The following is a 27,635-nucleotide window of genomic DNA, read 5'->3' as shown; positions in this document are numbered from 1 at the left end:
GAATGAAGCCATTCCGTATCACACTTTATCACTAATATTGCATCTTTTGATATTTCTTTTGATGCAGGGATGACATGCAGTTGAAGACACCTCACAGTAAAATAAATGGACAGCCAAAAGGAATAGCCAGGCTGGGTTCAACATCAAGTTCCCAGGGGACACCAGTCAGCCCTGCTAGACACTCTAATGTTAAGAAGGTGTCTGGAGTTGGTGGAACAACCTATGAAATTTCAGTGTAAAATAAAATGAATTAAAAACAAAGAGCCATCCACTCAGCCAGCCATGAAGCTAGGAGCACTGTGAAGACTCAAACAACAACAAAGAAGGAGCAGCAGCAGTCGGCCACTCTCCTTTTCTTGTTTTGGGTTTGTTCTGTTTTCATCTTTCTCTTTTGGCCAAAAACCAGCTGCAGCCTTATTCTTGAGGGAATTATAAAATTGTACAGTCTATCAGACTCTTCCTGAACCGACAGGCGGGAACTGGCTACGACCTAAGACCACACCGAGCGGAATTCCTTCCTGCAAGAGAGCGCTAAAGCCATGGTGCGCGTGTCTGTCCAACCACTCTGTTGTGTACCAGTTGTGCTGTGAAACAGTTCAGTCAGCCAGGATCAGTCAGTTCTCCCATGCCCCTTCCCAGTTCTTCTGGCCAGCAATGTGTCTGGCAGGAGCCAGAGGACCGACTGCTGTTTTCCTGCTGACGTGGAAAGTGGGGTTCCTGCACTGGGCAGGAGCTTCTCCTCGTCCCCCAGGCACTGCAGCTCAGGTTCCTCCTCCTGGGAAGGAACAAGGCAAGGCCACTTGGGCTGCAGACACCATGTCTTCTTTAAAAGCCTCCTTGGTCCCGGATGGGGGCAGGAGAAAGGATAGCAACAGCTTCTCCCTGTCTGCCATTGGTCTCCCTGTGTGTGAAGTTGTGTGTGTGTGCGCGTGTTTGTCTCCATGGAAAAGGACCGCAACACTAGAGGATCTGCCACTCTGACCTCCTGCTCCCTCTGGGTTTGAAAGGCTTCTCTGACCCAGCAACAAAACCAAGCAGATGAGAAAAAAATGTTCAGATGGAAACATATTTTAAACAGCCATCAGCTGCTTTCCCTGCACCCTCCTTACCTGTTGGATTTAGGCAATAACAGAGTTTACTGCCTTGCCCTGGTGCCGTCAGTGTAATCCCGCAGCAAGGTTATCATAAGCTGTCGAATTTACAGTGTGTGTAACTGAGCCAAGCGTGCATCTAAAGGATATAAATTTTCTGTCTGCCTAATTACTAGCACATTCCCTCTGGTCTTCAATACTGTTAGACAAAGGATTTTCAATTTGGGTTTTTCCCCCCTGGGGAACAACTTTTTAAAATAATATCAATCAAATCTATTTAACATTCTGAGGTTTCTTTTTCCTGTCTCCAGAAAACTACACTTACTTTGTTGGATTTAAAGACAACTTTATCGTAAAAACCAAGAAAGGGGTGCATTACTTTTGTCAAAAATATGAGGACTCCGGCAAAGCTAATTTTGGGACAAATGGATTTTTATTTCTCTATTCCTTATCTCCTTTTCTTTACCATTCAGTTACCACCTCAGAAGTCAAAAGTACTGAGATCTGGACCAATGCTAAATTGCCAGATCATGTGTGCAATTAAGAATATCCTGAGCGACTGTTGCCAAAGTCACTAAAAATTATTATTTATCACTGAGCCAGTCAGCATACAAGACCTCGACTTCCCACCTGGTTCTCTTGGTGAATAGTTTTGATTAAAGATCTAAATCCATCATTTTTCAGGATATTAGTTTCAAGGGGTTAAATCCTTTTCAGTCCTTGACTATAATGGAAAGCTCTCCAGGTATTTGGTAGCAATTCAGAATGTGTTAATACTATCTTATTTGTTTTCATGTATGTTGAGGTTAATTATTCCAGAAGGCAAATATTGACCTTAATTTTGCCTGGTTACAATTTATATTTTGATTTGATGAATCTTGACATCTGCTGCAATACATGGTTATTATGTCCCTTGTATATCACATTATTTTTTGGAGACAAAGGTTGAAGAGAACATAAGAAAGTTAATAATCTCTCTGTGTAACGCTCTATGTTGCCTGAAGGAAGAAACATGGAAAGCAATGCATCTGCAATAGGCTAAAGTTCTGAGAGAGTGAAGTAGAAATCAGTGTGCATTTTACTGCCTTGGTGATATTTTAAATGCCTGGTGTAGGGATATTGCAGAGCAGAGAAGCAATAGTCTTTCTGTGCAGATTTGCTCACTGGCATGTAGAACATTGTCTTTAGTTGGAGGCACCATGGTACCAGCAGGATGCTGGCAAACTGGATCAGGTATAGATGGAGCAATATATATTAAAGAACTGGATGGGCTGGCTAAGGAGAAGATTTAAAGGGCTAAAACATGCCACTGGCTAAGCAATGAAGTGGAAATTGAGTATCAGAATTTTACAAATATGTTACTTAAAAGTTGTAAAACCAAAGGTAAATCCAAGGGTTGTCACTGGTAACCAATGCTCTAGATTTGGAATGGGGCAGAAAAGATGGAGAGGAAGGGGCAGTGAATAGTCTTCCAAGCAGAGTTTTGGACAAACTGTTTAGGACAGTCAAACTGTATTTGGAGAAGTCATTAAAAATTTCTGTGAGAGGTGAGTCTGTAGGGACAAGAGGTAGACCAGATGGCCTTACAGATTTCTTCCATCTTTAACTGTTATTAATCTGCAGTCTACCCTGATGTTAACTCCTCAGGAAGATGCAGTACTTCTTTAAGGACTGGAATTCACTCTGGTGCATAGAGTATCACAAAATTACTTGTTTTTAAAGTATCATGTATGCCATATGTAAGCCCTGAAAAAGAGGGGGTGGGAAACACATGGGATTAGGGAGTGAGACAAGGGCACATTTTATCATGTATCTTTGAATACGTACATGAAATTCATGCAAGCAAGGCTGAAAATTTGCACCAATGTAATATTTGAGATTTGCATCCCAGTGATGCTCCACTTTGATCGTTCTTTCTCTTGCATTTATAAATGAAAAAGCTACTGAGGAACTTGAAGGGCCAAAGAGCCTTTGAAGTTAACTACATTAGTTCATGAGAGAATTTCTCAGTAAGACTAAACACAGTATTGTGTGTATAAAGCACTAATATCCAGGGTTATTTTGACATAGTTCACAAGGGGTAAGGGAGAAAAAAAGGATGCACTGTGTCAGTACAGGTTCAGCAGTAAGGATTATGTATTTTGTGAGTAGTTTTGCCCACAGTTGAGAGACATTCAACTTTTTCATAGGTTTACAATGGTACCAAAGTATTTTTATTTTTTTTTTCCTTTTGAGGTTTGCATTTAATTCAGTGCACATAGCCTGGAGTAAATGATTCAGATTTTCTGAAAGAATAATCTAAGCAGAACTGTTAACAGGAGATTGCATGCAGCAAATCCAGCCTCATTTCCATCCAAGGCACTGAACCTGCAGCTATTTACTCATAAATGTAAGTGTCTGTTCCATAGTTCCTATTGTGGGACTGGGGACCTATTTATTAAATCTAATTTTTGAGCAGAATCCAGCCCATATTAAAGCATAGTTCTTTAAGCAGTTTACAGATCAGCAGTAAGGTTCTTCTGTCAAGATACCCTGTTTTTTACAGACACTGCAGGCCAAATCTTCAGCTTGTATAAATTAGTGTGGCTCCATGAAAGCTCATTTAATTGATGCTAATTTATAGTAGGTGGGGATCAGCCATGAAAATCCAGCACGAGTTAACACATCCTGTAAAGTAGCTTTTTTATTTTTGTCATGCTTATTTCATGTTTCAAAAGTCTTAAATATTTTCAACATGTTTTTATTTGTAGCTGTGGATTGTATTACTTATTTAAAAAAGAGCAATAGGTTTTTTTAGTTTACGCATCAGTTTTCATTGCATATTGCATTTTATTATCCGTTTGTTCCCTGTTCATATGCTCCCATTTAGCCTCCAGGTTTTCATTGTAGTACTTTTCTGCCTTGAAAAGTTGGATCTCTATATCTTTAGTTGTATAATATATTGAGTATTATGGAATTAAATGTACCTTACTACGTGGGTGGGAGAGAGAGAAAATATTTTTACTTGAAGCCTTAATATTTTCTTTTTTTACTACTTTGTTTGTTGACCTCATAGGAAAGTCTGAATAGCAAAGACTTTGAAACTCCGGGCCAAATACTGCACTGACAGACAACCAGCATTTGGCCCCCATGTCAAAACTGGATGCAGACATAACCTGAAGTGAACAAGGGAAAAAGCCTCAGGGTGGCATATTTTCCTGAAGATCATTAATACAGTCTCAAAACATGTCTGTAAGCAAGTACATTAAAGAAGTCTTCAAGTCTTGAATTTTTAAGGAAGGTGATAGCAGGAACTGCCCTAATATCTTACATCTGCTCTTTTGGGTTTTTTTGTTTTTTTTTTTTTAATTAAGCAAAACAAATGTATTTACTCAGTTTGGTTCAGCCAGCTCGGGGGGTTGCACAGAGCTCTGTGTTGGTAGCCATGTGCAGCACATGAGCTGTGGGGTGTTGCTGTTCTCATTCTAACCAAGCGTGATGTTGTGTCAACTCGGCCCGCGAGGATCCCTCCCGGGCCTGACAGTGGACGTTCCTCAGATGATGCCTGCTCTCCTACAAGCCTAATATGGAAATTGCAATGTGGTTTTCTTTGGACTATATCTGTGGTCCAGACTAGAGATATATAGAGAGATATATATATAGTCAATATTTTTTTGTGTGTGTGGGAAAGATGGGGTCAAGCTTTTCTGTCTCTGACAGTCTGGAAAGTTAATGTCGAACCGTTTTTATGGTCTGTATTTCACCTGTTCTGCCACCTTGAATTGTTGGAATGTATCCGTGCAGGCTTTGTGGAGCTCTGTCTGTAACCTTTTTTGTGGCTCTCGTAATACATATATATTTTTTAAACCTTTGAGTCACTTCAGTATTTTCAAGTGTCTGTTTCTGCCTCAGCTGCATTTGTTTGCTGAGATGGTTCATGGTGCGCTGCCATTTCTCACTTCCACTTGTGCCAAACCTGAACTGGAAGAGCAGAACTGGAAATGCCAGTTCCAGTGCAAAGGACTAAACTGACAAAATATTAAAAAAAGTGACTGCACGTTAAATTTCATTTTCAAGATGCCTATGGTAGAGTAGGAGATACGGTGAGTCTTTACAAGAGTGTCTCCCAGCTGTGACCAATGAATCATGTTTGGGAGGTCACAGCAAGTGGTCCATGAAACAACGCTAAATGAAGTTTTCTGTACTGTTTATTTAAGTTGTGGGGTTAATAGGGAGCCTGTGGTCCAGCACAATTTTGAATCACTGCCATTGAGTAACTGGAAACATTTTTATATTGGTATTTGTTGAATACATTCTGTCCAGGTCATGTGGGTTTAGAAATCCCAAACATGCGCAATTCTTAATCTGTCTTCATCTGTCTATGTGTTTCTAGTCTTTGGAAATATGTCCATTTGATCTGTCAGACTGTCTTACAACACACACAGCTGCCAAGCCCTGCAGCTGCTGCAGGATTTCTGATGCCATAATTTGCATATATAGGCTAATTGCATTAAGCAAGGATCCATTCGAGCATGTTCATTATAAATGCCAGTCATATTTGTGTGCTGTTGTGTCTTCACGTGGCAGAGATTACCTTTTATATAAAATGGCCCAAACTGTAATCACCAGGCTCCATGGATGTTGGCTACATCAAGCAGGATTATATAAGGCCATGACCTGTTTCAATACATTTTATTTAAAGATATCTTGGCTTACAGCAATCTCAGCTTTCCTCTCTCTGAGTAATGAGTAAATTATCCAAGTTTGTATTTAATTTTTTCATTGTTGTTACTTTTCATTCTGCAGGACAAGTTTAGGTTCACATTTTGGAGCGTAATAAGGAGAGACAAAGGAAACTATTTATACAGGTGAATATGTCTTTTAAAAAGAGAGAATCAGTTTTACAATAAATAGATTAGAATTACTGTCAAAATTGGTTTTGTTCATCTTGTCACAATAACTTGAAATTTAACATAAGGCTTATTTCACAGCTGATACCTCTAACCCTGAAACATTTTTTAAATGTTTAAAAACATTTCAAATTCTATGAAGAAATATGATCTACTTTTACAGATTAAAACAGTCCTGGAGAAGTGATGGTACATTTTACAGTGCCTTATATATATGTGTATATATTTATATGTATATATATAATGCCTATATATATATAATGTATATGTAATTGTGTACATAGAGTCGGGTAAAACTAGTTACAGGTGTCTCTCTCTGATATATTTTAAATGGAACTGATCTGTCTTGATAGAAAAAAATGGTTGTAGCAGCACCAAAATTCACAAAACTGAAATTACTTTTAAAAAATGTAAGCAAATAAAGTAGACTGGAAACAGTGTTTCTGCCAGTGGTTGTGTTCCAGGCTATGGAAGACTGATAGACAGACACACCATTTTAAGGGATATTCAGAGAGAAGGGAGGCAGTGCTGGAAGCTTGGAGAAAGTAGTGAATATGGAAGAGCACCTTGCTTTAGAAGTTGTGTTGCCATCCTGTTCACCTTTTACACATCCATCCCCTGTGTGAACTTTTCAGGCAGTAATTTATAAAGCACTGACATAGCCTGTCCATTTGATATTAGATGTTGAATACCCCTGGCCTGGGGTGGACAGTGAGCACTGTGGGCAATGCTGAGGTTTAATAACATTTCTAGACTGTGTTAAGATATTCTGTCAATCTGCTCCTCATTAATGGAAGTAATTTCTGCCTTTGTGGGCATGGGCCAGTTTGATCAGACTACATGGCAGAAGTGCACAACATGGCTTAGGCAGCAGATTCTGCCAGACCAGGAGCTTTTCTAGGGGTTTAGTTGCATTGTAGGAAAAAAGGAGAGCCACAGGTAAGTCTTTTATTTTAAAAAATATCCCCTTTCTGAAATAAAATTCTTTTATGAACATAAGTAATTCAAAAACCTTTCTTTCAGCAGACTTGGTGAAGTATCTGCCATGTAAAAGCCATAAAGGCTGTGTGCTGCCTTCTGAGGTTGATTTCACACCTTTTAACTTCCAGCCTCCACATGGGGCTTGGACTATCCATCTATCTCTTCAATATGGGGTAAGAGCAGGATTTTCAAGGATTTATTTGAGCATTGTCTGTGTGTGTGTGTGTGTGTGTGAAACCTTACAACTGAGTTCAGTGGTAACTGAAAGAAATAATGGGAAGGATATGTGTGGTTAGCCAGAGAAATGGCAATGCCTGGAACTCTCTAAGGGAAAAGTTGCCTTCCATACAAGTGAAGAACTGTCCTTTGGTTAGCACTGTTGTTTTGGAACTGAAGCATGCTCGTGGGTTTGGCTTCAATAAACCTTACTATTACACACAGTCATCCATGAGGACTCGAAGTAGGGCTTTCAGCACCAAAATCACAAGATTTGATACCCCAAATGAACACCTAAAATGAGAATTTCTGTTTTCAGAATAACAATAACATATTGAGCTTATGAGTGCTAAGCCTGGCTCACACTGAAATCTCACTTCCCCTGAAATCAGTGGTAGTTTTTCCTTCAACATTAATAGTGCCTCATTATACTTTACATGCCATTAGGAGTGGCACTCACAACAATTTGCTTTCTGCTGTAGTTTATTGACATTAGGACTTCTTCAAGCCTCTGACTTGGAGCAAATCAAATACTTGCCATATTTTTTTTTTCCCTCTCAACAGCACAAAGGGAAAAGTGGAATTTCATAAACACATCCCATTCTGGGGTCAACTTAATTTTTAATGGAACTTCTGTCCCTACTCCACAGAACAGAGATAGTCTTCATGGAGGGATTTTTGAGTGGCAGGGGAAGGAGGAATTTGGGATTAGTGGGGGAGCAGCAGTGTGGGCTCTTCTGCCTTGTGGCTTGTCCTTTCCTGCAGTGTGCAGGGAAGAGGCTCCTGGGCAGTGGTTTCCTCCTGCATTCACTGCTCCCATGGATATGAGGTGGATGGCTCCTGGTGTGCCAGTTGCACACTTAAATATCTTGAAAGCCTCTTTCAGTTACATAGGAGCAGAGCACATGGGGATCTTTGGGTCAGAGCTGACTGTGGAAATTCATAAAATTGCATTATATTCTGGTTCTAGTCACAGGCACAGGTGGTTTAGCAGAATACAGCTTTGCTGTCAGCTTTTTCTCTTGTATAGTCATTGGAACAGATGGTGAAAGGATTGTTGAGGGTCTGTTTTAAATACAAGCAATGCTACTTTTTCTTAGGAAAAGCTCTTGTAGAAACTGCAGTGTCTGAGTAAATTCAGTGAGTAACAGCATAATCCATTTTTTGCAGCCTGTATATTATGGATCCATCTGGCCTTGGGATCAGCCCTTAGTGTCTCATTGACAGATACCTAAAACAACAGACTTATAAACAGAGAAGTAAGTAGTTATAAATAGGTGGTACTTGGTTATGACTAATTTTTTGGGCACACTGAGACATGGTGGAGACAAACTGCTCTGTTGTTGGCCACAATCCCCTCCATCAGAACTCACATGCTTTGCACTGCTGTTATTGGGAGCTTCTCAGCTTCCAGCTGTGACTCACAGTGACAGAGGTACCAGCCAGATGTTCTTCTCCAAACATGGGCTGCACGTGAGGCACAGGAATGGGCTTCAGGCCTTCTGGCACCAGTTCTGACTCCACTGCAGATTCCTGCTGCCTCGTTTGTCTTTCTGTGCCTCTTTGCTCCATCTTGGATGGGGATGTGACTTCCTGACTCACAAATGTGTTGTGTTTGTGAGAGGCTCAAGCCCTGCTGTTCTGCAATCAGTTCTGGAGCTGAAGACAGGCAGATGCCTCCCATAGGTATCATGGAGCAGTAGGACATGTTTGGGGCACATTTAGCCTCAAATGAAAGCATCACTTAGGTAGTGGTTTTGAGGAGGAAGTTTTTGGGTGTTTGTGATGGGTGTTTTTGACAATAATCTTGGTACTTCATGCTGATTTTGGCAAGCTGTTTTAGTAAACAGATAAAGACATTTCTGCCTTGATCCTTCCATTGACTCCCTGCATATTTCCCTATAATCCAAAGCCTCTGCACATTACCCACACAGCACAATCCTCATTCCAAGAGACCATATGCTTCATTGCCTTAAGCAGTTCTGCTCTCCCCTGCCTGCTTCTTGGAGCAGTTGTACATAACAATATCCAAAATGACTGAGCAGAAATGCAGTAAAAGAAATGGCTGGAGCTTGGGAGTGACCTCGAGAAGGGAGGACACTGATGTGCTGGTGAGGCACAGAACATATCAAGAGTTCCACAGCCATTGACATGTCGTGGGCAGCTGAGGAAACCCAGGCTTTTACATCTCTTGAGGGCAAGGACTGAGCTGCTGTGTTGCCATGTGAAAAATGTTACTAATTTCTGTCTTTTTTTGTGTCTGTTTTAGTGTTGTACAGAAGTACATATCCATTTATCTACATTGTCAAATTAACAGCACATAAAGCTTGTCAAAGAAGGAATAATGTCTATTAGTGCACAAAATTATTCCTTTTCTAGTATGGTCTTTCACTCAAGGAGTAGGAATAAGATGGAAATTATTAATTCCTGAGATTTTAACACAGGAAAGCACATCCTGATTTAGGGAATAGGAAATAATAGGTGTGTCCATGTGTAAACAGAAATCACATGAGTTGATTTAACTGTAAAGGCAAAAAAATATTGTTTCCACTTACACTGAACAACAAAATAGCTACATTTTTTAAAACATGTAAAACCCTTCATATGAATCAATATCATAGAAATTTAGTGTATTTCTCCCTAATTTTAACAGAATTTTTAGTATGGTTCTCTATGAATATTTTCATTTCTTTTTGAGAATAATAATTTTATTATATGTACTCAAATTCTAGGGACATTTATACAGCTTCTGTTTATGTATCTCTGAAGCCCTGGATGCTGCAGGACTGCATTTCAGCTCTGTGACACAAATGAAGGAAAGAGTCCTTTTTGGACATAGGAGACTTGGGGTGTGCTCTCTGGTTCAGTTCTATATGTATAAAAATACATATTGGTTCAGTTTTATATGTATAAAAATATATATACACTCTGCTACTATTATTAGCAATCCCCTGCATGGACTGGGGAAGCAATGCTCTCCTTAGCCTGGGTTGACATTACTTGATTTTTGAAGCTGAGTTCCTTGGATGCTCCATGACTGCCTAATCCTAGGCTTAAGGATAAATTAATCACTTGAATCCTACAACTAGTGACTTGAATAACTTACACTAATGTGGTGTTCAGACTGGCTCAGTGCAGCAGGCTGATTTTCACCTGAGGGTCCTTAACATTTCCCTAGGAAATGCATGAATACATTAGTGGAAATTTGATGGAATAAGTTCAGTAACAATTTGGAAGAGAGAAAGAGCCACAATGCCTTTTTGTCTGATCTATTCCTATAGCAATTCCCAAGTTATTACACACACATAAATATACCCATACATTTACATATATATGTATGTGCCCAGATATTTATAAAACCAACCACAGCCTTTCAATTGTGTGTGCTGTGATTCATCAGCAGCAATAGTTTTTGGCAGGGACATAATTTCAAATCTTCTGCTGAGGATGCCTGCCAAGACATTGTTGGACAAAGATAGGATGAGGAAAGTTATTTATAAATGGGGATAATTAGGTCCTGTGCTTATTAGTGTTGAGGATGAGACAGAAAGACGGCATGTGTAGTAATGAGTATTGTAATATGAGAAGAGGCTCTCCATGATTTTCTAATTGTTGAGAGGAAAAAGAATTTTCAAAAACCTTCTCAGGTGAAATAACATCATTATGTGCTGCTCCCAGCTATGAGATTCAGACTGGGAGTTTGTGTACTATGCTGTAGGAGAAGTCTCAGACTAATGGAAGCTTGGAATACTTCCACAGGATCCAGGTGCTGACTGTCATAACTGAGATGAGATTCTGTTTCCTCTGTCCTGGACTTCACAGTTTGTGTTCAGGCAAAAACCAACCCTGATCAGACATAGGAACTGCATTAACTCCTTTTATGTGGAAGCAGTGCTCACAACCACACTGTCAGGAGAGAGCACTGTGCTGCTCTGCTCATCACCTCTGTCAGCAGAGGCAAGGCTATTGCTGTGTTCCAGCAGTCATGCAGATGTGTGTTACATCCCTTTTTTCCTTCAAGAGATACTGTCACTGGGACAAATTCACCTTTCTACTGGTATTCTCCCCAGAGGTATAAATCCAGTGAACACAGGAATTTCAATTCCTCCCTGCAGGGTCTGGAGGGCACCTGTGCTCACACAGTCTGCACAGCAGCCAGGACAATGCTCCTCTCAGCCAGTTACTACAGAGGACTGGTCCCACAGTGAGTCAGGAGAATACCCATTAATATTAAAAATGTCTTGGCTCCTGGCTTTGTACCAAGCTTACTAGATAGTGTGACTAATGTGTAGGAGACACCTAAGCACAAATCTGTGTTGAAACAGTTGAATATCCCATTAACTTTTCTTACTTCCAAGCTATTTGGACTGGTCTCACAATGCTTGGGATTTTTATGGCCTGAAGCTCCTGCAGTCTCAAATAAATGGTTGCTTTGGGGGTTTCTGAGCTTTTCATTAGAGGTGAGGGGAAGAAATAGTCTTCAGCATTGCAGAGAAGCTTGAAATATAAAAATGGAGTCTCTCCAAAGGTCATTATTTCCCTGCACAGTGTGGGGGTTTTTAAACTCTGGCACAATACTGACAGGGTCCAGTGCCTTCAGAAAGATTATTCCTGTATTTAAAGGTGGGTGCAGTGTAAGCAAGTGCCTGGCTTGGCCTGGGCCTTGGTCTCTCTGAAGGGGGAGTGTTGGGAGAGCTGTTCTGGCTAAATCACTGCCACAGCTGCTATCTGTGCCCTGTGGCCAGCATAGAATGTCACCTGTGTGGCTGAGTATCACCCAGGCTCTCCAGACCTGGAGCATCACTTCCCCCAAAACTATTTCATCCCAGGGTTTTGCCTACACATCCTCAATGCAGCCTGTATGTGAAAACACTGCATTTAAATGCTGTTGCCAAAAAAAGAATCAGCAGGGTTTAGAGAGCCTGTGCCAAGCTCATCCCTAGGGTGATTTTTTTGAAGTAAAGCAGGGAATATCTAAAACAGCTCCTGGCAGAGAGATAGGAAAGAATATTTGAGGGAGCTAGAATTTTGCCTTTGTATTTCTTGTAAAGCATTAAAGGGATCCTTAGAACTAGAAATCTCTTAAAGTGTGTAATTATGTACGTCACGGTGTCTCAGATGGTTCTGCAGGCAGAGCACTCTCTTTCCTGCTAAGGGAATTTTGCAGAGCAGGTTTTTTTGTGGTTTGCAAGGGCACCTAAAAGCAGTGCTGGGTTTACAGACTGCAGTGCCTAAATATTAAATGCTCAGTAGTGACAGTTACTATCAAACACAATAGAAGCCAACACTGTCAAGACTATTATAACTATTTATTTTTCTTTCTAAAACAGAAAAATAAAGGAAAAAAGTGCAAAGGGAGATCAGTTGAACTTTACAAAAGCAGCATGTGCTATTGCAAAAGCAAATTTTCACTTGCTAATCAGGATTAGAAGAAATGCCTGAGTTGTTTCATTGTTGGGAGCTATCAGCAGCACCTGTGCTTCATTAGCAAAATCAAAGTTTACTGTTATCTAAGACAAAAACATTGGGGGGGCAGGTGGTCCTTGAGGCAATAATATCAAATCCCCTTTTGTTTCCTGGAGAATGATTACAGTGAAATTCTTTGCTTATGTTTCCATTCTTTAGACCATCTGTTTCAAATTAAACCCTTCTGGCAGGATACATCATCATTTATTAGAGCGTTACATTAGATAATGCAGTGTTAGTACGGCTGTTATAAACCCTGAGCTTCATGAGTGGGGCTTCAGGGACAGAACTGAGGTGTTTACTTAATGAAAGGGCCAGAGACTGTTAATAAAACTGGTTTTCCAGTTCAGAAATGACTTTTTTTATAGGTCTTCCACAATTACATTTCTGATGTGTCTTGATCTGCAACTCTGAATGCGTTTGGTAGAGTGAAAACTTGTGGATTTAGATGACTGAAAGCAAAGCAACTGAGCAGGACTTGTCAGTAACAAACTGTGAGACACCTAAGGCTGGAAACACAGTCCCTGCACATGATGGGGTGACAGCCATTTCCAGAAATCTCCAGTGCCCTGTAGCATTCAAGGCACACCCCAAGTGATTCTAGAGCACACAAAGATCTGGCAGGTAATACCCCACATCTGAAGGAATTTTCTACATTTTCATTCTTGTCCCCTGTAGAAACCCTTTTTTTTAAAGCTTTCTGTCAGAGGCAAAGCTTCACATGCCAATAGACAGAAGACTGGCCTTGAACTCCTCCTAGAACTGTCCTGTCCCTGCAGGCTCAACCATTTGGGGACAGTTTAAGAAACACAAGACCTTGCAAGGAGGCTTTTTTTTTTTTTAAATTCTCAGTCCTAGTGTACTGAAGAGGCTCAGTCACTCCTTACTAAAGGAGTAGGGAGAAGGATTCAGTCCCAGGAAATGAGCAGTTCTTTATAGGTGTATTTCAGATACTTCAGTTCGCCAGTGATGCCCACTGTTACTAAAAAAAAAAATCTTTCAATCTACTTCAGTTAGAAAGATGGTGACTGTGAGAGCAAAATTGAAAAATAGATTAATAATTCATGATATAAAGACTTTGTATGCTTTAGATAAGGCAAAGCCTTCTTTTAAATATGCTTATAGAGAGTGTGCCTGGGGAAGAGGACAAGTCTTTCATCTTAAATGTGCTTCCTATTTTTTTTCTGGTCAAAGTAAATCTGAAGAATCCTCTAGTAGATGATTCATACCACCTAGATTAAATTCAAGATCTGAATCACTGCTATAATATATATATACAGAGTTTCTTTCATGCCACAATCTCCCAAAATTGCTGTATTTAACCAACACAGTATTTGTCCTGGTTACCCTTCAGCAATGCAGTCAGACACAGTCAGGAAGCCAGCATCTGCTTCAAAATATTTTTTTTAACTAATCAAATCATACTAACCAAAGTTGCTTAGAACTGATATTCTCTCTTGCTCCATTAAAAAAAATGGAACTTAAATATCATCATTTTATAACCCAAAAGTTTAGTGTATCATTTAAATGTTGCAGGATCCGAAGCAGGCCAGGATGACATCAATATTTCCTTTAAGAAGGCCAGCAGTAAGTCCACAGTGTATGTCTGAACACATGTGGTTCAAATGACATAATGTTAACTTTTTTCCTCTCTCTCTCTGTTGTTCTTTCGAGAATAAATTTACACTTTTTTGTTTTTGTTTTTTTTAATAGTGGGAAGGTGATACATGGTGAGTAAAAATTTTTGAGGTCATGGAAGAGGCTTTTCAAAACCACATTTTCCTTGTTTCAAATGTCCTTTTATTACTCTGTTTTGTCTGAAAAAAATAAGCCTGAAAGTTCATAAACTTTGCTTGCCAGTTGTAGGCTAGAGACCTACCCTTGCTCTCCCTGTAGCTAATGGTAAAACATCCAAACACTGACTCATCCCTGTGCTGATCCAAGTCCCATCCAGAGATGAATTGTTTGTATTCCTGGTGAAGTTAACCCCGAGGGCTGCTGGGCCTGCTTTAACCACGGGGTTTTTCTGCCTGCCAGGGGAAACCATTTATTTGGCCTCACCTGTGTTGACCTTTCTGAAACCTCTTTCTGACTTCTCTTTTCTTTGTTCTAGTCACAGCACAGTTCAGAGGCTGCCCTAACCTTGGGCATCCTCCTTGAAGGTATCTCTGCATCAAACCACAGAAATGGGATAAGCCCCTGGGAATCATCCCTGAGGATTGGACCTATGGCATCAGTAGCACAAGCATTTACTGTTTTCACTAACAGAATAATTCCATTAGTGGGCATCAGTAGGTTGTTATCCTCTTAGTTGGATTTTCTGCTTACAGATGAAATACAACACAATAAAACTGGATTAAAATAGCAGCAATATAAATACATATAAAAAGAACAAAGAGAAAGAAGCTGGGTAGTTATTGATGGAACACAGGACTGTATATTCAAGCTAGTGGTAATCTTCAACAAATTATTTCTGAGGGTTTTTTTTTTTACCTAATTGAATTGCAAGTTTTAAAAAGTGGTAAACATAATCTAATTAATAACATGTTTGGACATACTGAGGAAAATCTAAGGTAATCTCAGAAGACTTTGCAACATGAATTGTTTAAAGTGTACTAGTACCTAACCCAAGCAAAACAAACTGCAGAATTGAGCACAGGCACATGAGATTGCTGATGGTGAAGAGTTAGTGCAGAAGAATGACAGCCAAAATGCAGCACTGAGGCAAACAAAAATATTATCCATTCTCATTTTCTAGCATAATGAGCTTGCTCAGATGTTCAGCAATACATTTTTTGTGCTGGGGAACAATTTTGACTATTGCTTAATAACAGTCTGAAACTTTTCTGGTGGTGAGCAGAGCTCAGCCCTGGTGCATTTGGTGACACTGCCATCCAGAAACTTGCCTGTGTTTATTACTGGATTTTTACTCAAATGGCAGATATTTGTGTGAGCAATGCACCTCGAATAGCACTGACATTTCAAATGGAACCATATGATTTTAGAATTCAGTTCAAGCTACTGAGAGATTTATCAGGAATAGTTTCATTTGTCCGATCCAGTTTCAGCCTGTCCCTGTCCCCAAGTGAGTGATGGTGTCTGGTGCAGTTTTTTCCTTCTTTTGTGAGATGCTGGAGGTCAAATGGGATTCAGGTTAGAGGGTAGGCTGGAGAGGAAGAGGCAGGACACCAGTGGGAGCATTTAATGGAGAATAAGTATTACTAGGGATATAAGAGAAAAGGCATTATGAGAGAAAATATTTTGAAAGTATTTGCAGGACTTTTGGAGACTGAGACCTGGGGAAAAGGGACCATGCTGCTTTTAGGAGGAAGTGGATGTAAGGTTTTGAAACCAAACTTTTTTCTTCTGGGTTCTTGGTAAGAAAGAACATGCACAGTATAAATACACACACCTGCCTATATAATAAGATAAACTGAAGAAAATAATTAAATTATCATTTTAAAGCTATATAAGAAGAAACAGAAAGCTGAGTATCTTAAATACAGAGAATGAGCAGGCAAGAAGGATAAAGGAGGGTGTGTAGCAGATTTTCATGAGGGTCCGATTTACTTATGTGACCCCTGGGAGCCACTGTCGGTCTGTGAAATGCCCCAGAGCCAAAGGACCTGTGCTCCAGTCTGATGTGCCTCCTCTGCATGGAATGTGTGTGAGACAGAGACACGGAGTGGTGGGCAGGGGAAAGACACTCCGCTGGGAGAGCTGGAAGGTGGCTGAACTTTAACAGAAAGACCATTCTCTTTGGGCAGGCACAGCGTCCTTGTGTACCCCTGCCGTCCCTGCTAACTCCGGGCTCAGGGGAACGCATCTCTGTGTGCTCGGCAGGGCACAGGCTCTGGTCTCGGTGGCTCTGCAGTCACTCACAGTGGTTGAAATCTGGCAGCTGGAAACTGTCTGCCCAGCTGGCATGCCAGGGGAATAGCAGGAACAGTATTATAGAACTTGTGGTGTGGGGAATGTGGGTATGGAGTTAAAGCTTGAACAGGTGGACAGGAGTGGTAAGAATGCATAATTAAATAAGCAAAGGCTGGATAATGGAATCTGTAGAATCTGCTGGCATCCCAAGGTCCACATTCAGCAGCACTTCTGTCACCATTTGCAAACTGCTGAATCTGACAGGTAAAAAACAGTGCTGAAGTTGGGATGTCAGCTCAGAAAAAGAGGGCTCCGTTCTGATTCTCTCTCCGTAAGGCCTCTGCTGTGAGGTTAAGACAGCGCCATTGGCCATCTATAGGTAATTAACATTGCAGTGTGAAGTAATTAACATTCCAGTTCCACCGTGCCTTTCTTCTGCACAAGGCAATGTGGAGCTGTAATGAGCTCTGGCTTCTGAAGGGAGTCTCTGTGTGAAGAGGGGAGCAGCGTTCAGGCCAGAGGCACAAGAGGTGGGAAGGGAATGCCCAGGTGGGTGCTGCCAGCTCCGCTCTGCTGAGCCCACCTGGCTGGTGACACTTTTATTTCCCAAACCGCAGGTTCCTGGTTTCCAGTGCCAGGGACCCAGTGCTGCCTGCAAGAGATCTATTCCTGTATGACAGAATTACAGAATCATTGGGGTCAGAAGGGACCTCTGGAGACCATCCAGCCCCACGCCCAGCCAAAGCAGGGTCACCGAGAACAGGTGACACAGGAACGCATCCAGGTGGGTTTGGAACGTCTCCACAGAAAGAGACCCCACGACCTCCCTGGGCAGCTGTCCCAGTGCTCTGCCACCCTCAATGTAAAGTTCTTCCTCATGTTGAGGTGAAACTTTTTGTGTTTCAGTTTAAGGCCATTGGTCCTTATCCCATCACCGGGCACCAGTGAAAAAGAGTCTTCAGACTAAACAGGCCCAGCTCCCACAGCCTGCCCTCATAAGAGAGGCTCCAGACCCCTAATCAACCTCGCGGCCTGTGCTGGACCCTCTCCAGCACTCCTGGTCTTTGTTGTACTGAGAGGAGCAGCTGGGCACAGTGATAAGGCTCAGGGCTTATAATTAAATATGACGGACTCGGCAGTGCCAGGTTAATGGTTGGACTCAACGCAGAAATCTTTTCCACCCTGAAGGATTGATTGATCACGGCATCAGGGCGATTAAACCAGGCAGGGCTGGCGGGAATCCCCAGCCGAGCCCTACACGGTGACCCGCCTGGGGTGGAAACCGGTTTGGGAGCGGCTGGGTAGGACCAGCCCCTGAGCCCGGCCCGAGGCGGGCGCAGCTCCGCGGGCACCGCGGCTGGGGCAGAGGGGCCGGGCCGGGCTCGTGAGGGTCTGTAAGGGCCGGGGGTGGGTGGGCTCCGTGCCGCCCCGTCCTCCCCGTTCGCGGAGGAATCTTGCCCCGCACCGCGCTCCGTCCGGGGCGGGGCGCAGCGGGGCGGGCTCGCCGGTGAGGGGCACGCGGCCGCCCCGCCATGTCGGTCGGCCGCGCCCTGGCGCTCGCCGCCTGCGGGCTGGCGGGCGGCTCCGTCCTGCTCTCCGCCGTCGTCGTGGGCAAGCAGCCGGCCCGCGGCGGTGGCGATAGCGAGCCGCGTTCGGGGGGCTCCGCCGTGCCCTCCGCCGCGCCGCCCGGCTTGCTGCTGCTACCGCCCACCGCCTCCTGCCCGCCGACCGCCGGCTGGATCGAGAGACCCGCCGGCAGCGGCAGCTACTGGGACAGCAACTGGGACAGGTGGGCGCGGCCGGGCTGCGGTGGCGGGGCCGCCTTCTCGCCCGGGGAGGTCGCGGCTGCGGTGAGGGGCCGGGGGGATCCGGGGGGCGGCGGGAGCTGCCCTGAACCCCTCTCCGGAGCCCCGGGAGGAGCGGGCTCAGGGCCCCTCGGGGGTCGGGAGGCCCCGGGTACCTGCGGGAGCAGCCCCCGGCTCGACGGGACTCGTTTGCCGGTGGAATTCCGTGTGGTGACCCGCTCAGAGCAGAATCCAGCTGAAGTTCGTGAGCACCCGTGGAGCGGTGGAGCTCTGGAGGGATGAGCGGGCGCTGGGTTTTGTTCAGACAGCTCGGAGACTTACCCTGTGCAGATCCCTTTATTTGATGCTTTCCGCCAGCGACACTGCCAAGCCTCAGGCTTGTGCTAAATGTAAGCTGGGCAGAAGCTTCTCTTTTTTTGTTTATTGCCCAGCCATGCCTCGGTGTTGCTGTGTGTCTGCAGCAGGGTTTTCCAGCCCGGCAGCAGCTCCCTGTGGATGCCAGGCGCTCTCAGTGCTGGGCAGGCACGGGGCCTGCTGCTCATGGAGCTGCCTGGGCTTAAATCCTTGTAAAGGCACTGTGGCTTTGAACCAAACTCATTCGTGTTCTTCAGCGTTGAAACACATTCACACAAGGGTTGACTGCATTTTTTCTGAATCTTTAATTAGAATGTGCAGATATCTGCATGGAGCTTTGGCTCATTTGGCTTCAGTCTGGTAGAATTATCTCCCAGGGGAGACTTATGTCAGGCTCCAGCTTAATCATAGTAAATCCAAACCTAAGCATTAACAGATTTTTTATTGTATAATAAATAATTTTGATTTTTGAGAGGCTACAGGATCAAATGCTTATGTAAATAGGGCTATTACTAGGGTACACCCCAGTAATAAAAACACCTTCATTAAATAAGGTTATAGCTGGTTACACAATTATACTGAGGGAGGTACTAAAGCTGCTTGTTCAACTGCAGCTCCAGGCCTTCCTGGTTCTGCTAAATGGTTGATTTTCTTCAAGGATTCTACAGTACTTTCAGACTCAAGTAATTTTTTTAAAACCCATCCAGGAAGTAGAGAATGTGCTTTAGCTTACAGAGCTGTCACCACTGCCTGAGCAAACGTGGCCAGATAATACTTCCTAGCAGGTCAGGATAGCCAATCACCGTTTGTCACAGTGTGCAAACAGTGGCAGTGGAATATATTACTTACCCCAGATCAATTTGTTTTCTGCTGCCTGTGGTCTACCAGGTGTGGCTTAGGTTGTTGAAATCTTAATCTTGACTTTTGGATGTTACTGGCAGAAGCAGTTAATGTGCAAAGTTGTTAAATGGTTTATAAATACAGAATATCTGACCCCTGTTCTTTGGAGGCAGAATGTTTAGAAAGTCAAGTCTTAGGCAGATAACTAGATACTACAATATTCTTAACAACCAATGGCTTTTCAAGTTTGAAACAAACAAATGCAAATATCAAACTTGTTATTGGTCTGACAGGGTATCACACGTGGAATGTTGGTCTCCGCCACTTGCACAGGAATTGTGCAGCTCAGTTCTCAGAGAGGACAGATCTGGTTTCATTCATGTGGAATATGTAATGGCAGACATCAGATGAGTTATTCCCCTTGCTGCTTTACTGATGTGCTTGAATTGATTTTAAAGATTTTTTTTTGTTTTCCTATTGTATCTTGCCAGCAGTATAGTTTCCAGTGAATCAAAAGTATCCTGTGAAGTAGCAATAGAACTTCTTGTTACTGGCCTGTTGTTTGATTTTTAATGCCTTGCTGAGGAATTAACAGCTTGAGGACTGTGTAGAGCCTCATTGTCTAATGGAAATCATGTGTTCAGTAAAGCAAAATGGAGGCAGGAGGGCTTTGCACAGCCAGTCTTGCTGTGAGAAATAGGTGTGGGAAGCAGCAATTTTCTGTGAACAAATTACTTTGTCCCAAACTGAATAAAAATTATTTTCCATTAAAAAAGAAAAATCTATCATCAAATAAACAAGTTTAATACTGGAAAAAGTGAGGTGTGGTATGAATAAAATGCGCTCTTAGGTGGAGTGACATAAAAAGGATTTGCATTAATGGGGTGGAGGATCAGTGCAGAGAGGGGCCCAGACCCAGACCAGGGAAGGTTTGGGCAGGGTTGGTGCTGGAGGTGGGAGATCTGCAGCACTAAACCTGTGACAGCAGAGACAGGGGGAGATCCCTGTGCTCAGGAAGAACCAGGTCAGCTGGCTGGGTGATGTGCAGGGCAGGGTGCTCGTGTGCACTGTGACAAGTGGAAGAGAGATTAAAGTGGCATGAGGGGAGAGAGTGCTGAAAAGATGAAAGGATAAATAAAACACTCCAGGCTGAAAAATAAAAATGTTACTGGAGAGACCTGATGTGACCTAGTTTAAAGCAGAAAATAATTCTCAATGTGCACTGAAGAAGGTTGGAGTCTTTCTAGGATGTTGGGGGGGTGATTTTTTAGTCATTTGATGTAAATGGGATTGATAAAGTGCAAATTTTGTAGGTGTTATCACAGGGCCTTTTAGACATGAAGCATTTTCTTTCTTTAATGGTTAGTCAGCACCTTTTCCTCTTTTCCTGGGTACCCTTCCTGGTTAGTTTTTCTTGTCAAAAACCATACTGTCATACCCTACAAGTTTTTCTGTTGCTCTCAGCTTTTTTTTTCCCCAGTAATTGATTCAGGTGACTGGGACTAAGTGGCAAATTTACTTATATCAAGTTAGGCCTTTCAACCCATGACATTAACTTTTTTTCATGCAGGCATTTATTTTTACTTTTCACACAAAGGTTTGGATCAGTTTCATGATACAAGTGGCTAAACTTCAACTATGTCTGGAATTAAGGCAAGACTACATATCTGTAAAAATCCCCTGCCTCTTAGTCTCTCCTCTCTAAAAATGACTCTTTAAATGTGTTTGTTTAGACGTGAACCACTGGCTCTTATCAACCTCAAAAAGAAGAATGAAGAAACCGGGGAAGAAGAGCTGGCCTCTCGCTTGGATCACTGCAAGGCAAAAGCCACCAGGCACATATTCCTGATCCGGCACTCCCAGTACCACCTGGATGGCCGGGCTGATAAGGACAGGACTCTGACCCCCCTGGGTAGGTACCACCAGCAGCATCGTGCTTTGCATCTTGAGGAAATGATTTTTTACCTGATGTGGTCACTAACTCAGCACTGTTCTGGGTCTTGCTGCCAAACCTCAGTCTACTTTCTGTATTCCTTTGTGGCAGACAGATGTCATGAATAAGTGTGTTTTCTTCAGTTTTGACCCAAACGTTAAGATGGGATTTAGAGAGTTCTGAACACATTCAGTTGTAAAGAAACTTGTCAAAGGAAATTCCAACTTATCTTAAGGTTGCTTTAGCAAACTTTTGTGCCAGCTGATGTAATTCCTAAGGGCTGTGGCTTTTAAACTTCATTGAGATGAATTTTTCTTGTGTTTCTCTTAATTTAATCTGCTGATTTATTAAAAAGAAAACGCCTCTGACTTTCAGCTGGAGTGTTCATAATTAAATGCATTGCACTTTTGCTGCTGTCACTGTTTCTGGGAGTACTGCTAATCACGTACATGAATTGAGGATAACCTTTGTCTGTGTTAATCTTAACTCACTGATCCTGTGACTGGGTCTCAGATGCTAATTAGTATTACTTTTAATAAGGTACTTGAAAAGCAGTGAACACTTCCTTGATTATATATTTGCCAACACTGTTTTCAGAGGGGGAAGAATTATGACTCTGGACTTTTTTCCCACCTACATCTCAATTACTGGTGTGCAAACAGGAGTGAAATGCTAATTGCAGGCCCTAAGTGCAGTCTTAAAGTGGTAGCAAAGCACAGTGTTAATCCTGTCTCATCCTGTGCCTTAAGTAAGTGACTTAACCTGTCTGTTGTCTTCTCACCTGCCTGCCTGAAAGGTGGGCTGAACCTGCCTGAGGCTGCCCAGGTGCTGTGAACTGTGCCAAGCTGGCAGTTGCCTTTATGAACAGCAGCACATGTCAGGCCTGAGGGGGATTGTTGCTTCCTGGGGATGGGGCTGGCAGGGGTATTGAGTACTTCAGTGAAAGTTGCTGAGTAAGTTTTGGATTTGGGGTTTTTTCCCCTAATTGAAACAAAGAATTTTTTTCATACTGACACGAGTATGACTTGAAATTGTCCAGTCAGTAAGCCTGGCCTGAGTATGGCTCTGATGAAAATGTTTTCCAGTTGCTTTTGGAAAGGAAGAAGCCCAGCATTGATGTAGACCTTTTATGTCTGCTGGACAGCTCTCTTGGTAGTTTGTGTGAGGCTCTAATGGGAATGTCACCAATTTCTGTAATGAATGTGCTTTTTAAGGTCGAGAGCAGGCGGAACTGACTGGACGCAGGCTGGCAAGCTTGGGATTAAAATTTGATCAGATTATCCACTCTTCCATGACTAGAGCAACTGAAACCACTGAAATTATAAGCAAACATCTCCCAGGTAAGACTTTGCTTAATTTTTCGTTGTCTTCTGATTCTTAAAACTGCTTACAGTAGAATTCTAAGCTTGTCTTTAAGGATGAGATGTTATTTAGCCATTTCCGAGCCCTGTGTGAATGTCTGTATTTATAAAGAAACCTACAGCTGTAAGTCTGCTTGTTTCCAGTTTATCTTTAAAAGTACAAACACACGTTTTCAAAGTGTAACAGACAGGCTGTTCTGTTCAGTTGGAATAAATTGTATTGCTGATGGCAAAACAGTTTTGTTGGAAAGATTCATGTTGGAGAGTAAGTCTTCCTCAAAGAAAGACTGTGAAAAATATATTGACTGTAGAGTTGTGGGGCTGTTTGTAATGGCATGTGAGCAACTTGTTTCTGAATGTGCATCTAATATTTCAGGAGTCAAAAAAATCAGTACTGATCTGCTGAGAGAGGGAGCACCTATAGAACCAGACCCTCCAGTCTCCCACTGGAAACCAGAAGCTGTGGTAAGTTTTTCTTTAAAGTTTTTTTTTATTTATGGTTTGGGGTTTTTTCAATATACTCTGTATAGACAGTAGCAATAACTGTCAGTGTTTGAGCTGATGTTTGTTATCACAGCCCTTAGATAATTGTATTCTTTCCTCCTCCTCAGTAAGTGTGCAGAGCAGTTAAAATAACCTGCAGTCCTTGAGCATTAGTTCATCCCTAGGGGTGCAGCCAGTGAGCAGGAGCTGTTGAGGAGATGAGGGGTGCAGCAGTGCTGCTGTGAGCTGTGTGTAACTGTGCCCTCAGCAGTATTACGAAGATGGAGCCCGCATCGAGGCTGCCTTTCGGAACTTCATCCACCGAGCGGACGCCAAGCAGGAGGAGGACAGCTACGAGATCTTCGTGTGCCACGCCAACGTCATCCGCTACATCGTCTGCAGGTACGGCTGCCTGCCCTGCTCCCGGGGGCTGCCCCAGGGAGGGCTCATCCTGCAGGGCTGCCCTGGCCACCACTGAGGGAGGAGATGGGTTGATTTCACTTCTTTGAAGTGTTGGAGATCAGTGCCTGCACTGTGAGCAGCTGCTGCTGCAACTTCATCAAGGTACATTTGATAATTAGAACACTTTCATTCTAATTCTAAAGCAAAAATGGCTAAGTCAAGTGAAACTTAACCTTTTTTGTACATCTGGACAGTTACTTTAGTTACTACGTGCTTCTGCTTCCATAAACCTGAGGGTAGTGCCTGTTGGAAAAGATTACAAATAGATGCATTATTGGATGCATCTCTTTGAGGTGACATGAGTTTGATCTTACATAATTAAAAATTGATTCAGTTTTGGGAATTCTTTACTAATGGATATTTTTGAGTTATGTTGAAGTTGCATTAGTGTGTCTTTGCAGTAGCATCCAGTATTGCATTAAAGGGAGAGTGGATCTTTCCGATAACATCAAGGCTGTTCATAAAGGAGAAAACAGTCCTGGATCTTTGCCTGTCTCTGAGTATCCAGTCAGCTGAATCTATTTTATTCCTCTTCCCCATCAACAAAGCACTGTCTGTAAGATAATTTGTCGTGAGCAGGACAGATGTGATTAAACTTTAATCTGATCAATACCTACAACAGTTTCAGTTAGCTTTATTTAGCTGAGCTAGGTAAATGCTAGCCTGTCTGCTCTGTGGGCTGTTTTAGAGCTTTTCAAAATTGCTATACTTGAAATTATTGATCAGGTAAACAGGCTATTCTTTCCTGTGCAAAAAAATACCTCGTTGTTCTTGCCAAGGCTTTATCTGAAATACTTACATACCTTTTCTCTTTGCTGTTGCCTTCCTCTTCATTTTAATGTCTCTTCTGCGCCTTCGATTGCAGACAATCTGATATTACATGGATTGTGTTCAGTTGTACTATTTCCTTCAAATCTAGCTTAGCTGTAGCTGGTATTTAATTTTTTGGGCTTTCTACAAGACTGTCATAAGAGCCAAAACAAAGTTATTCCTCAGTATCAGAGGCAAAAGCTGTTTGATGCAACATGGAATTTTTTCCAGCTGTTTAATACAATTGATGGAGCTCCTGAGGCTGTTGAGTTAGGAAATTCAGAATGGCTGCAGACCAGCTGTGATGCTGTTTCTGTGGAAGGCACAATTGTCCTTGTCCTTCCTGGGGAATGATGTAGCCCATTGAAAGTAGTTCCAGTGAATTTGTTCCCTAGGGACATGCAGGCCACTGGAGGGAATATTGTGTCACTGCCTTTGCTGTGGGGGTGTGGCTGAAATGGAGTGTGTCAGTCACTGTTTGCCACATCCAGGTGCTCTGCTCAGGCAGCCCTGGGGTGCTGAGCCAGCTCTGTCCCACCTGCACAGGTGTTGAGGTGCTGCAGCCTCGCTGGGCCATCCCCTGCCCTGGCTGTGAGGGGGCTGCTCAGAGCACTCCTGGCAGCCTCATTGTGTGGAGCTGCTGCCTTCTGTCCACTTGAACTAATCCTGTCAGCAGTAATCACACCCATCTGCTGGACTCTGCTTAGCCAAGGGCACTCTTGGCCCTGCTCCAGTTACCAACGCTGTGGTTTTACAGCATTTCCACAAGAAAAAGCTTTTTTCCAAGGCTGACTGGGGGCATTGGTACACAAGCTGCACAATGCCCAGTAATTTTGAGTTTCCCCCTCCTTCTCCCCCTGTCTGGGATAGAAGGTGATGCTGTGAGGGCTGGGTTAATCTAACTGTGTGTTTTTGTCCCCAGAGCACTGCAGTTCCCCCCAGAAGGTTGGCTGCGACTGTCTCTCAACAACGGCAGCATCACTCACCTGGTGATCCGTCCCAACGGCAGAGTGGCCCTTCGAACGCTGGGTGACACGGGCTTCATGCCCCCGGACAAGATCACGCGCACCTGAGCGCGCCAACGGACGCAGGCTGTCCAGAGCTGCCTCTGGGTCTCTTTGCACTAGCACATTCTGCTACAGTACCACTAGGTTTTTATTACGTTGGGGTGTGATGCTGTCTTCAAATGTCCTTTAGCCCCATTCCTCCTTCATATTCATACCTGCCTTTCAGTCCAGAAAAGAAGAAACCTTTGTGAGCCTGAACATGGCCAGTCCTTAAGTATTCCCCCAAACTCAAAGCTGAGCTGTGGAATACAGGTTGAATGTCTGCTCAGCAGTTGTGAGAGCACTGACTTTTCCCTCACCCCGCTGTGAATTTCTCTAACCAAAGCTTGCTCCTGTGGGTATTTTTCTTGTGCAGGAAAGTGATTGGTGTGAACAGCCTTGTATCACACTGCAGCTAAAACAAAAGGTGAGCCAGCTTGTTCCAGCTCCTGCAGAAGTGACAAACAGGGAATTCTGCTTTCCAAAGGACAAAGGGATAAAGCTTCAGTTTTTGTAAGCTGTTGAGTGTGTATGTTGATGTTGTGTCATTGTTCCCCTCTGCCCCCAAAAAACCCATGTAAACTGTGCCTGGAGGTTATGAGCATGAAGGAAAGAGGGTAAAAAAAACATTTGCCTCAGAGCTGTGGTGCTAGAACTAACTGCTGCTTATATTAAGTGTTCCACCATCCTCAGGATGTCCTTTAAGATGTTTAAAGAATATTTTTCAGTCTTGTAAAGCCTTTAACCAAAACATGGTCTGGAGAAGGCTGTAGGGATGAGACTGTAGCAGTAAGATGGGAGGAAAGGAAAGCAGCAATCTTCTCAAAGTGCTTTCAGTTACTGATACATTTTTGAGTGCTCTTTCCCATTGATTTGTATTTGTTGATACCTTACTTTTGGAGTAGAGCAATACCACCACTGAGTTCAGGGTAGTGATGCTGCAGGTCAGAGGTGCTGCAGCAAACTGCTGTGGCCAGAATGGTGAGCAGGTGGCCATGGGGTGGCTTGTCTAGGGCCAGTGTATAGGACAGGCATTGGGCAGAATGCTTCAAGGGCCCCCTTCAGACAGCTCTGATGCTGCTGGGCCTGTGGGAGGGGAGGGCTCAGAAGCATTCTGAAGCTTGCTGGCTACCCTGAGCCCGTGTAGAAACTTGGCTCAGTTAATAGTAGGACAGCAGACATAACTAACTTGTTTGACAGAGTCTCTGATCAATAAGGATGTTGATGAGATGCTGAACTTACTCCTGTCAGAGCTCTATGAAGCATAACCAGGGCACACAGCCTATGGAGAAGAGGATTTAAGGGCTTGATACCGAACTGCTGCTACATCAGGATAAGTTCAAGGAACAGGGTAGGAACAAACTGATTCTTGTGTGGTGTAAGGTGTGGGGGGCAAGAGGAAACCATCATGATGTATCTCTCATTGATGCAATGAGAATAATTTACCAGTTTTTGTCTATTAACTTTTTTAAAGTTTTGAATAAAATACTTGGTCTGTCTGTCTTTCCCGTCTCTTCAGCTGAATGGCTGCCTGGGCAGCTCTAACAGGTGTGGCTGGAGCTCTGCAGGGCCTGCTGGTGCAGGACCTGGTGTGTCCCACACTGCTCAGGGCAACAGCTCTTTCACCAGCCACCTGAAATGTGAACTGGAGCTGGGAGCCAGAGCAGTTAATTGGCATCAGCCACAGAGCTGCCCAAGAGGGGAACTGCTGTAGCCTAAGCACAGCCATTTGCAGGACTCTGTCACCACCACGAGGAACCAGCCCCTGTGAGATGAAAATTCTGTGATTTTTAGTGTTGTGTGGGTGCACATGTACCCTCTCACACACATCCCCTGTGTCAGTGAATGAGCTCTTGGTGGGCAACCAGAGGACACAACACCTCTCTGCACAGGTACAAAAATTAACAATAGTTTTGGTGACACTTAAGGTGGGGTGGAAAGTGTGCAATTTAAAATTATGTCTTTTTTGCCATAGGCTGAGTTCCTGTCTCTTCAACACTGCTGGAGCCTTAAGTCTGTGGTGGT

At 43.2% G+C, this 27,635-nt stretch overlaps 2 protein-coding genes across 6 annotated transcripts in view; both read left to right on the top strand.

Annotated features, from left to right (window-relative positions):
• The window catches only part of ZDHHC8 (zinc finger DHHC-type palmitoyltransferase 8), a 111,769-nt gene extending 105,349 nt beyond the window's left edge, over positions 1-6,420 (top strand). The window contains exons 11-12 of one of the 4 annotated variants that reach the window (XR_011681984.1): positions 68-1,733; positions 3,327-6,420. Coding sequence is in view for 1 of the 4 variants with exons in the window: in XM_071445356.1 (XP_071301457.1) it covers positions 68-239 (172 nt within the window). In the remaining 3 variants the exon portion in view is untranslated. Of the gene's footprint in view, positions 1-67 lie in introns of all 4 variants that reach the window. The other 3 variants (XR_011681982.1, XR_011681983.1, XM_071445356.1) reach the window with 3 other exon arrangements.
• An 11,467-nt stretch (positions 6,421-17,887) lies between these two features.
• PGAM5 (PGAM family member 5, mitochondrial serine/threonine protein phosphatase) lies at positions 17,888-27,113 on the top strand. 2 transcript variants are annotated; one of them, XM_071445359.1, is made up of 6 exons: positions 17,888-18,305; positions 21,249-21,427; positions 22,663-22,788; positions 23,186-23,274; positions 23,564-23,694; positions 25,487-27,113. In XM_071445359.1, the coding sequence occupies exons 1-6, from the start codon at positions 18,049-18,051 to the stop codon at positions 25,635-25,637; spliced, it is 933 nt and encodes a 310-aa protein (XP_071301460.1). In that variant the 5' UTR covers positions 17,888-18,048; the 3' UTR covers positions 25,638-27,113. The 2 variants fall into 2 exon arrangements, with proteins under 2 accessions (XP_071301460.1, XP_071301459.1); XM_071445358.1 differs by having other exon boundaries at positions 17,891-18,305; positions 23,561-23,694.
• The last annotated feature ends 522 nt before the right edge of the window (positions 27,114-27,635 follow it).

The sequence above is a fragment of the Agelaius tricolor genome, unplaced genomic scaffold (assembly GCF_023055355.1).
Source record: "Agelaius tricolor isolate 1412-34295 unplaced genomic scaffold, bAgeTri1.0.p SCAF_20, whole genome shotgun sequence".
Taxonomy (NCBI): domain Eukaryota; kingdom Metazoa; phylum Chordata; class Aves; order Passeriformes; family Icteridae; genus Agelaius; species Agelaius tricolor.
This window is presented reverse-complemented; position numbering and strand designations above follow the sequence as displayed.